The 10,982-nt window shown below is 45.9% G+C and overlaps 2 protein-coding genes across 2 annotated transcripts; one reads left to right on the top strand and one right to left on the bottom strand.

Annotated features, from left to right (window-relative positions):
- Positions 5,776-6,630, bottom strand: LOC8065114 (probable calcium-binding protein CML29). The gene has a single exon (XM_002438872.2). The coding sequence runs from the start codon at positions 6,519-6,521 to the stop codon at positions 6,045-6,047; it is 477 nt and encodes a 158-aa protein (XP_002438917.1). The 5' UTR covers positions 6,522-6,630; the 3' UTR covers positions 5,776-6,044.
- Positions 8,639-10,448, top strand: LOC8065115. The gene has a single exon (XM_021450373.1). The coding sequence runs from the start codon at positions 8,828-8,830 to the stop codon at positions 10,265-10,267; it is 1,440 nt and encodes a 479-aa protein (XP_021306048.1). The 5' UTR covers positions 8,639-8,827; the 3' UTR covers positions 10,268-10,448.

Below are 10,982 nucleotides of genomic sequence, written 5' to 3' on the forward strand. Positions count from 1 at the left end.
TATATTTTTTCTGTCAATAAATAGTATTTTTCTCTAACATTGTTTTTCCTTAGCACTTGGATTAGCGCAACTTGGTCGGTTTCTTCGATCGGGCCGTTAGGCCTTGGGCCTTGTTTAGTTCCAAAATATTTTGCAAAATGTGAATACTATCAATTTCGTTTGTATTTGACAAATATTGTACTATCATGGACTAACTAGACTTAAAAGATTCGCCTCGTCAATTCCGACCAAACTGTGTAATTGGTTTTATTTTTATTCATATTTAATACTTCATGCATACGTCTAAAGATTCGATGTGACGGGGAATCTGAAAAAATTTGCAAAATTTTCTGGGAACTAAACAAGGCCTTGTTTAGAAAATTTTGTAAAATTTTTCAGATTTTCCGTCACATCAAATCTTTAGATACATACATAAAGTATTAAATGTAGAAGAAAATAAAAACTAATTGCACAGTTCTTCCAGCCCTGGAGAGGCTCCACGGTTTGGAGGGTCCGACGTTTGTTGGTAGCGTACGTTTCCCGTCGACGATCGGAGGACGTACGACGATGACCCGAAAAAGCCAACCACTACAACTTGTCTGTCTCTAATAATGCATCTCACAATATATGCGTTTCGAAGAAATTAGACCTTAACTTGTTGTTTAGTTCCGAAATTCTTTCAAAATTCTCCATTACATCAAATCTTTGTACATATGCATAGAACATTGAATATAGACGAAAATAAAAACTAATTGCACAGTTTGTCTGTAATTTACGATACGAATCTTTTGAGCTTAATTACTCTATAATTAAATAATAATTGTCACATACACACGAAAGTGTTATAGTAGCCAAAACTAAAATTTTCCAGGAACTGAACAAAATCTTAGACCTTGTTTACTTCTAAAAAATTTTGCAAAATAAGAATAGTAGTACTTTCGTTTGTATTTGAGAAATATTGTCCAATCATAAACTAACGAGGCTCAGAAGATTCGTTTCGCAAATTACAGGTAAACTGTACAATTAGTTATTATTTTTATTTATATTTAATATTTTATACATATGTCACAAAATTTGATGTGACAGAAAATCTAAAACTTTTTGCAAAAATTTTTAAAACTAAACGAGGCCTTACTTTTGTCTTTGTGCATGCGTGCATCGGCAGCACGTAACTACTCGTATACTGGGCGCCAGCTTGGAGAAGCGTGCAGGGCTCTGGACGCCGGAGCGAGGGTGCCGTGCCGACCGCCGAGCGCCACCGCGCGCGCCCGCGCGCACGAGGTGAACGTGCACGGGGCGCACGGAGACATGGCCTGCCGGGGTATACGTCGGACGCACGCGAGCGGCAGCGTCATCACGACACGCCATCCGGTTGCAGTTTGAGCCAATGTGGCGGTCACAGGGCCTTGTTTTTCCGAAAAGTTTTGTAAAGACTTACGGTAACATTTTTGTTTGTATTTAATAATTATTATTTAATTATAAACTAACTAAATTTAAAAGTTTTGTCTCACAAATTACAAATAAAATATGTAATAATTACTATTTTTATTTATACTTAATGTTCTAATATATTTGCTGCAAAATTTAATATAACAAAGAATGTTGCCCATTTTGCAACTAAACTTGGAAGTTTGGGCCTTGTTTAGTTCACCCCGAAATCCAAAAAGTTTTCAAGATTCCTCGTCACATCGAATCTTGCGGCACATGCATGAAGCATTAAATATAAACGAAAACAAAAACTAATTACACAGCTTGTCTGTAAATCACGAGATGAATCTTTTAATCCTAGTTAGTTTATGATTGAATAATATTTGTCAAATAAAAACGAAAGTGCTACAGTAGCGAAATCCGAAATTTTTTCGGAACTAAAACAAAGCCTTGGTTCGCCTGTCATGCCATCCTATTCTCCAGACTTTTTTTTTGAAACTTATTCTCCAGACTTCCTCCTCCTTTCCTTGCAAATAGCCACACACTGGTAACGTCTCGTCGGCAATCGTTGCGTTCGTCGAACCCGCTCGGGCCATCAGAATTGAGCACGGCATCATCAAATCTTATCGTATATGTATAGAGCATTAAATATAGATAAAAATAAAAATTAATTGTATAATTTATCTGTAAATTGCGAGACGAAATTTTTAAATATATTTATTCTATGACTAGATATTATTTGTCAAATAAAAACAAAAAAACTACAGCGTTAAAATCTAAAATTTTTTTTATCTAAACAAAGCAAAAGAAGCATACACGCCGCCGCGAGCCCTCTCCGATCCGCCGGCTATCCTGGCAGCAGGCGAGCAATTAGGCCTTGTTTAGATCAAAAATCTTTTGGATTTTGACATTATAGAATTTTTGTTTTTATTTGATAAACATTGTCCAATCATAAAATAATTAGACTTAAAAGATTCGTCTCGTAATTTATAGGTAAACTGTACAATTAGTTATCTTTTTTATTTATATTTAATGTTCGATGCATGTGCCATAAGATTCGATGTGATGGGGAATCTTGTAAAGTTTTGAATTTTTTGTGCATCTACAAGGCCTTTAGATCCAAAAAGTTTTTGGATTTTAACATTGTAACACTTTCGTTTTTATTTGACAAACATTATTCAATCATAAAGTAACTAGACTTAAAAGATTCGTTTTACGATTTATGGGTAAACTGTATATATTTGATGTGATGAAAAATTTTATAAAATTTTGGGGTTTTAGGTGCATCTAAACGACACCTTAGTGTTGGACACCAGCAGTGTGCAGTGTGCCAGCCGATCGACGCGGCACGCACGCTTGTTCACCACAGCGGCTCAACCCGGCCTAGAGCCCTAGATATCGGGTCGAACCGTCCAACTATCACCGTCGCCGCCATGTCAGCGTCTCCTCAGACACCGAATTCGCGGCGACTTTGAAGTAGGAACGTTGTGGGGGCAGCGACGTGCCGCTGCGTATATATGCATGCGTTGACAGGGGCGGCCGATCGAGATGCACCACGTGCCAAGGCATCTCTCCATTATCTTATCCAGCAAGAGGAGCAATGGTTGGTGCGCCACATGAACGCAACGGCCGACGGGAAGACGGGATGGGGAAGGACGGCACCGGCGATCCGTCTGTCTGGTCGGTTCCAGACGTCGCGATCCATCACCCAACACAAGGCCACAAGGAACACATTCACCATGCGGCAGAATGGAAGGAACTAAAGGCGTCCCCAACCACGGTTTGATTAAGGCCTTGTTTAGTTGCCAAAAAATTTTGCAAAATTTTTCAGATTTCCCGTCACATCGAATCTTTAGACACATGTATAAAGTACTAAATATAGACAAAAATAAAAACTAATTGCACAGTTTGGTCGGAATTGATGAGACAAATCTTTTAAGCCTAGTTAGTTCATGATTAGACAATATTTGTCAAATACAAACGAAAAAACTACAGTGTCCATTTTGCAAAATATTTTGGAACTAAACAAGGCCTAAAGGTTGTTTGATTGGAGATGTTAAAATTTAATAGGTATTGTAATATTTTTATTTTATTTAACAATTAATGTCATCTTGCAAACTATTCTCTAGTTATATTTTTAGTTTTATAACTAGTCTGTATTTAATACTTCATGCATATGTTTAAATATTTGATATGATACCGCGTTGTTTGTTTGGGTGATAAGCCATGATAGAAAATATTGTTATGTGATTTTTTATTAGAAAAAAACATATCTGAATGACTGACAAAATTAACTAATAAACTTAAGTGAACAAGGCGAGGACCAAGCATGCCCTTATTTGGTCAGCACTGGAGCTGTAAACGGCAGCCGTTGCGTACTTGTCTGATATGTCTCTGTCTTGGCCGTCATCACGTCGAGTCGAGAGCGCATCTCCTGTGGAAGGACGATAGAGATCCGGCCGGTGTTCCATGACCATGAGTTGGCTGGGTGGGGCCTTGTTTAGTTGTTGTCTAAAAAAATTTAGATAATTGTAACGTTTTTGTTTGTATTTAATAAACATTATTTAATTATAAATTAACTAGGTTTAAAAAGTAACAATCTTTGCTGTTAACCGTGCACGAGAGAAGGGAATTACACTGCGTTGTTACAGGGTGGCCAGCAGCTAGAATACATAGAGTACGTATATATAATCCCCGTGGCGAGGTTGGCGCGGCGGGCATCTTTTCCTCCTACCAATCTGCTAGTCCCAACTGCCGACCCAGTCCGCACGCATTTCTCGTGCGTCTGGGCCATTCAGGCAACACCAGCTTCGCCTTTGTGCGTCAGCAGGCGCTGCCTGGTTCGTTTCAGGCACATTTCCACTCCGGGCGCGTGTCTGTGTCTATGGCTCCGGGGCTCTGCTGGTTGGCGCACCGTACGTCGCTTCAATTCCCGGCGGCCGTGACCGCGACGCGACAGCAAGTGGTGCATATCGGTTGTGCGGGATCGTGCTGGCCTGCACGCACACGCCCGGTCTCGGTCTCGATCGCGGGCGGCCTCCACGTCCACGCTGCGCGCGCGCGCGCACGGGGAACATGCATGCATGTGATGTGGCCACGCGCAGACGCAGACGTGACCGGCTGGCCGATCACCTCCAGTTCAGCTGCTGGCGCCGATCACACGCACGCACCAGCGGACCGCTGCGTAGATGCGCCGAGTACGGCCGGCACGTGCGGGAGGCATCGATCTCGCCGGAGGAAAAGACGGCGGCCGGAGAGTCAAGGACGACGCTGTATCTGTATGTATGCCGCGCGCCGGCGCGGCTCCGTCCGGTACTCCTGTTCACATTGGTCGCACGGACGGATCGAAAAGCGCACACAAAAGAGCCACACATTTGGTTGCAGCACTGGGTTTTTTTTTTTTTTTACAACAGTTGCAGCACGGGGTTGACTCTGTTAGAGATGCGGCGAGCCCTCGAAATATGCATGGCCGCCTACTGCTGATTCGGAGGGCCATGGGCCGTGACTGCACCGAGGCCTGCTTGCAACAGTGGCTGAGTAAAGAACGCCCACAGAGCATTACGTAGTTATTTCAATCTCAAATTTACTGTGGAAAAGAAAATTTTACCATTGTTTTTTAAATTTCTTACTTTCTAGTTTTAACTATGCATTTTGAGACTTCCTTTTGAAACCACTATTGTTAATAGGAAAGAGTTGGTCCAATCTATTTATTTAATTAATATACAATACGTACTACTCTATTTATCAAATAATCTTAAGTTTAACTAAATAAACATTAATATTTATGATGTGTAATAAGTATATTAGATTAATCATGAGATATTTTTCATAATAAACATATTTAAAGATAGAGATGGTGATACCATTTTCTACAAACTTAGTTAATTTTGGGATTGTTTGATTTTTTGGAAAGGGAGTTTTTTTTTTGGTTGGGGGGAGGGGGAGGCAGAGCATTTTACCTACGTGTCAGAGCTGACAAACGGCAAAAAACTAGGCGAAAAGGTGGACGGAATGGCATGAAAGACAAAAAAGTAAGGTGTCATGACATCAAGATGCGTTTGACCTTTTTAGTGGCCTATAGATATAGGGCATCTTTCATAATGACAAACAAGTAAAACACTCGTAGATTTATACGTGTTGTCATTTCTATGTAGGCACACAAAAGTACACATGAATTGAGGTAGACATGATCATATAACTATGAGTGTAGGCAAACAAAGTCTAAGGAGGATGGAGCTCCAACGGGTATCCATAGATCTCCTCTAATTCAAATAATTACACAGTTTCTCTTCCCATTTTTTTTTCTCATACGTAGTTCATTTTTAAGTTGTTTTTTTCAAAGAAATTAATAACACAATCCCTCTCCCATTTTTGCATGCATAGTTCATTTAGTTCTTCTTTTCAAACGTCAATACAAAGCATCTGCGTCGAATCGAGAATTTGAGCATTTAAATTTCGATAGACACCACAAGTCCAACCAGTTAGGTTCACACATATATAGTTCATTATAACTCTGACAGCATCGACACACACACCGCATAGCTCCTGTTTGATTATTGTCGATCCCGGTAGATAGATGAACAACTAACCCCACTTCAATCTTTTTGACATGGTGTTCCACGCGTATGTGCACAGTCCTAGAGCAGATCAGCCATGAGCCTGAACTCCTCGATGGCGATGGCGCCGTCGCCGTCGCCGTCCAGGCACTCAACAATAGCCGCGCAGTCCTCGCGGCTGGCGTCGCCCAGAGTGCCAAGCACCCTGGCGAGCTCATCCGCGCCGACGAGCGCGGCCCCGGCGGCCTCGAGCTGGGGCAGCGCCGACTGCAGCATCTCCCCGAGCGCGCCCAGCCCGAGCTCCCCGGCGTTCATCACGTCCAGCAGCTCCTCGACGCTGAGCTTGCCGTCGCGGTCGGCGTCGGCGCGCGCCAGCATGTCGCGTGCCTCGGCCTCCGACTTGTCCAGCCCCAGCGACGCCAGCAGGCCCCGCAGCTCCGGCGCCGTCACCAGCCCGTCGCTGTCGGAATCGAACGCCTGGAACGCCTCCACCAGGCTGCTGATGTAGCTCAACGCCTCGAAGTCCACCGTCAGCGGCCGCCCCGGCGCCGCCGCCATTGCTGCGCGCTTAGCTTAGCTTGCGGGGTGTGATGGGCTGGTTGTCGTCGATCCGTGGATGAGCCCTGCTCGTTGGCTATGGTTGGCAAGCAAGCACACTGCGGCCTTTAAAAGAGTTGGAGCCAGCGTTAAAGATCTCCAACGCCATTGAGGAGGTCTCGATAAGGTCTGGAACGGAGAACCAGAATCTCTGGTTGCTTTGTGTCGACATGGAATGGAACATTGTTGTTATCATTGAGCATCGTGTTCCCGCACCGCGATGCGATAGAGATATAGTCAGATAGGAGAAGCCGGCTGGATGGATTCTCTCGTGCGAGATGGCGCGGGAGGTGTGGATGAACGGCAGACGATGGGTACCGGCCAAACTGACCTTCGTTGTTTGTTTGTCCGTAGCAAATTCCTCATCTCAAACTTTTACTTCGCTATTATTATTATTATTATTATTTGAATCAGGGTTTTCATTACTCATTGGATTCAGCCAATTTCACTGGCCACAAAAAAAAAAACCTCGACAAAACGAGGTACTGGTATTGACAACCAAACGCCGTAAGGGCATCAGCTACTTTATTACATGATCTAGGACATATTTGAACTCAGCATCTACAAACTCCGACATCACAAGGAGCCTAAGTTCAGTAACGAATTAACGATGCCATCCAAGGCCGATAGTCTATACTCATAACCCTCCAGAGCTATCTTAACTAAAGAAGCATCTGTCTCCAAAATAATTCTGTGCAGCCCCAAGTGAGCCGAAGATTTGACTGCCGCCAAGCAACCGAGCAGTTCCAGACCCTGCCAGGATCATCAGTCCTTGTTCATCACGGATGGTAAAACCCCAGCCACCGGATCTTGTATTTGGATCAAAGGCACCATCTGAATTGACCTTGAGCTGTGCCCGCTGCGGCCTCTTACAGCATTGAGCCTGATGGAAATCCGACAACAGACATGGCTTTGGTTTTGTCTGAAACCTGTCCGTCAGAGCAACAGTAACACACGCTATTTCACAAGCAGTCCTCCTCCTTCCTTCTTCCCTCTTCTCTCAATTTATTGCGTTCATCTCACCATAGCCAGAGAAGCAGAATTACAGCCATCTGCATTTTTGCGTCCATCTTCATAATCATTTCCATCATCTCCTTGGCAGACTTGGCTTTAGCTAGGCGGCATCGAATCTCTTCCAGGATCAGTTCCCTTCATGCTCTCTTTAAGATGGGGCAATCTGGAGAATTGGCAATGGGCAACAGGTCGACATTTGGACCAATCCTTGGCATTATGATGGAAATTGACCGGGTGGTGCAGAGAGTAGCTGGGGGAAGACGAACTTCTGACAGATATTGTGGAAGCTGGACTGTCCACCGAAGATTAAGGGCCTGTTTGGTAGAGCTTCATGAGCTGTTGTGAGCTGTTTTTTTTGCCAAACACTTATTTCCAAAACAGCTTCATGGGTGAAGCTGTTTTCCCCCTCCTCTCACAAAGACATAAGTTGAGAGCTTATTGCAGCTTCTCTCTCATTTCTCTCTCTCAATTATGCATGAAGTAGTTGGTGAAGCTATTTTGCCAAACACTTTCTCCAAAACAGCTCAACTTCATCTAGAAAGTCACTCATGAAGTTATTTTGTAAAAAAACAGCTTTACTAGTGAAGTTGAGCTGTGTCAAACAAGCCCTAAACATTTCTTGCGGCGTTTAAGTCATAACACTCTGGCGGTAAAGAACGTGCTGAAGAGACGTGGAATGAAAATCGACACTTGCTGTTTTTTATGCCGGGGGCATTTGTTCCTCAGGTGCAACTTTTACTTCGTTATTTGTTGCACTTACATTGAACTTTTCTAGGCGTGAAGTTTTTACTAGAGTGTGACATGCTATTTTTATTATATTTTATTACTCTAGCTTTAGTGAAGACAAGAATGTATTTTTCGCGGAAAAAAAAGAAAAGAATGTCTTAAAAAAATTCTCTTAGAAAAGAATATAACTTTTTTCAGCCGATCTGGTCATTTTCAGAAAAAAGAAACTAAAAGGTTTTTGCATTGGGACACCAATTTATTTATTTTTTAAATTTACTGCAACCCCTTTCCTTCGTTCTTCCAGTATTTCACTTTCTTATCTAGAACCCTCCTCTTCCTTGTATTCATCTTCCCACTCCACCTTCCTCTTCACGCACAGAAACAGAGCACGCCGCACAAGGGTGTCATCGATTTGGCCGGGCATGGCCTCACCGGCGGTAGGAGTGGGACAGCGAGACTCCCTGCTATTTCGTGCACCCTAGGGTTCAGGAGGTCGGACGGAGCGCTGCACGTGGCCGACCAGCCATATGCGGCGGCGCAGCGGTAGGCGTTCACGGCGGCGCGCACGGTTTTCCGGCGAACTGCGGCCATGTGGGAAGGTACGAAGGGTCGGGGAGCAGCATGGGCGTACCTTAGTGGGGGGCGCTTGCGTCAGTACAGCAGGAATATACCCGCGCCGAGCTTCTCTCGTGAAAGCGCGTGGGCGGCGGCCATGGCTAGCGGCGGCGCACATTGGCAACGGTAGGATCCAAGCGGTTCCCATGGTGGTAAAGCAATTTCTACAAGTTCTGGAAGCGCGCGCAGAGCCGCCGAGCTCGAGTCGGTGTCGGATTGCTCCAATTCGATCTGCTCGCGGAAACGCGTCGTTCTCACGCTTCAATGCACACGAACTCGAGTCGGAATCAATCCGCTCGTTCTACTATAAAATAAAAGACACACCAATTTGCCAATTCCATCCGCATCCGCTCGTCACAGCTCTCATCCGCCGGCTTGCCCGCATCCGCCGGCCGATCCTACACGCCAGCTTGCCCGCATCCGCCGTCACCATGGCCAACGAGCAGAGCGGATGTCCCCTGCGAAGGTGGAGGCCGTTCTACGGCGCCTTCGGCGCTATCGACGACGCGATCGAGGAGGCAGGCGGCCACCCGCGCGCCGCGTTCAAGGACGTGAGGGTCCGGATCCTCCAGCTGCTCCGCGCCGCGACGGACGACGGCGTGGCCGAGCAGCTCTGCGGCGCGCTCGACGAGGCCATGGCGGAAGCGCTCGAGACTCTCCGGGTGGCGCCCGTCCCGCACGGCTTGCTGGCGTCCACTGATCTCGCAAGGACCGTCGGCGCCCTCGAGAAGCACGGCTCGCCCCGGATCCGCAGGCTCGCGGGCGACGTCGTGCGTGGGTGGACGGCCGGCAACGTCGCCACAACTACAGCGGTCAAGGAGGAGCTCGGCAAGCTCTCTGCTGATGATCGGATCCCACGCCGGAGCACCTCTGCAGTGATCGCTGATGGCAATGCGCGTGGACACAAGGAGAAGTTGCACGTACAGCCTGCGAAGATGCTTCCCACCGCCGAGTCAGGCAAGAAGAAGCTACACATACCGCCGGCGAAGATGGTTCCTGCCGTCCCCGTCGCGGAGGCAGACAAAAAGAAGGTGTATGTTCCTCCAGCGAAGATGCTGCCGACCACAGCTACTGTGTCGATACCTAACACGAGTGAGACCAAGAAGCCAGCCGTCGACGAGAGCAAGAAGATGGAGGCTACAAAGCGCAAGTTGCGTGAGGGTTACGAAGAAGCCGAGAAGATCAAGCGTCAACACATCATTAAGAAGATCAATGACAAGGACGCAGCCAAGATGTTTGAGCAAAAGCAACGGAAGATGCATCCCGTCGTACGAAGGAGATCAGGCCCAGCAGCATGTAGGACCTCATCAGGCGTCAGGCGTTCGTTGCTTCCCTCTCTTCAGATGATTTAGGGTCTGGTCTAGTTCTTTGATGACTATTATTAGGGTACTAATGTCAGTTACATCTGTGTATGTATAATGAGTTGTAATCATCAGTACTGAAAAAGAGCAATTTTTGGCCCTATAGTGTTTGCTGTGATTGGCCAGTTTTGTCTTCAATCAAATGCAGAGAAGATGCACATCTCCTGAAACAATGTACCCCTCTCTAGTGTTTGCTGTGATTGGCCCTATAGCGTCAGGTTTAGTTGTTGTCTGCTTCTGGAGTTTAGACTGGCTCAAGGCCGATGGTGTACTGTTGTTTGTTTCCAGTCCACCTTGCTGATTGCCTGCTGCCCGAGGTAACGAGTTTGGACACAAGGGGTGGCATTCTGGAGGCGTGGGACAGAGGCCTGATCGACATGGCAGCATCAGCCAGGGGGACCTTCAGCATCAGCAAGTGGCAAGATGGAGCAAGAAACAAGACTCATCTAAACTAGTAATCTTGGAAGTGGATAACAACATAGAGATGTGGCTGGTGGGCGTGACATCGACTAGGGATGACGCCTTGCTACAGATGGTGGTGGTGGATGAACACAAAATGTGGAAGCTAGCAGGGGCAAAAGCCTGTAAATCCTTAGAGATTTTACTATTTAGCGAGTAATCCCCTTCTCAGCAGCCTGCTGAGGAGGATCCAGTGCGCATTGCGCGCACAGATGTAAAACTGCTCCCTTCTTATCAATGCATGCCA

This window comes from Sorghum bicolor, chromosome 10, assembly GCF_000003195.3.
Source record: "Sorghum bicolor cultivar BTx623 chromosome 10, Sorghum_bicolor_NCBIv3, whole genome shotgun sequence".
Lineage (NCBI taxonomy): Eukaryota > Viridiplantae > Streptophyta > Magnoliopsida > Poales > Poaceae > Sorghum > Sorghum bicolor.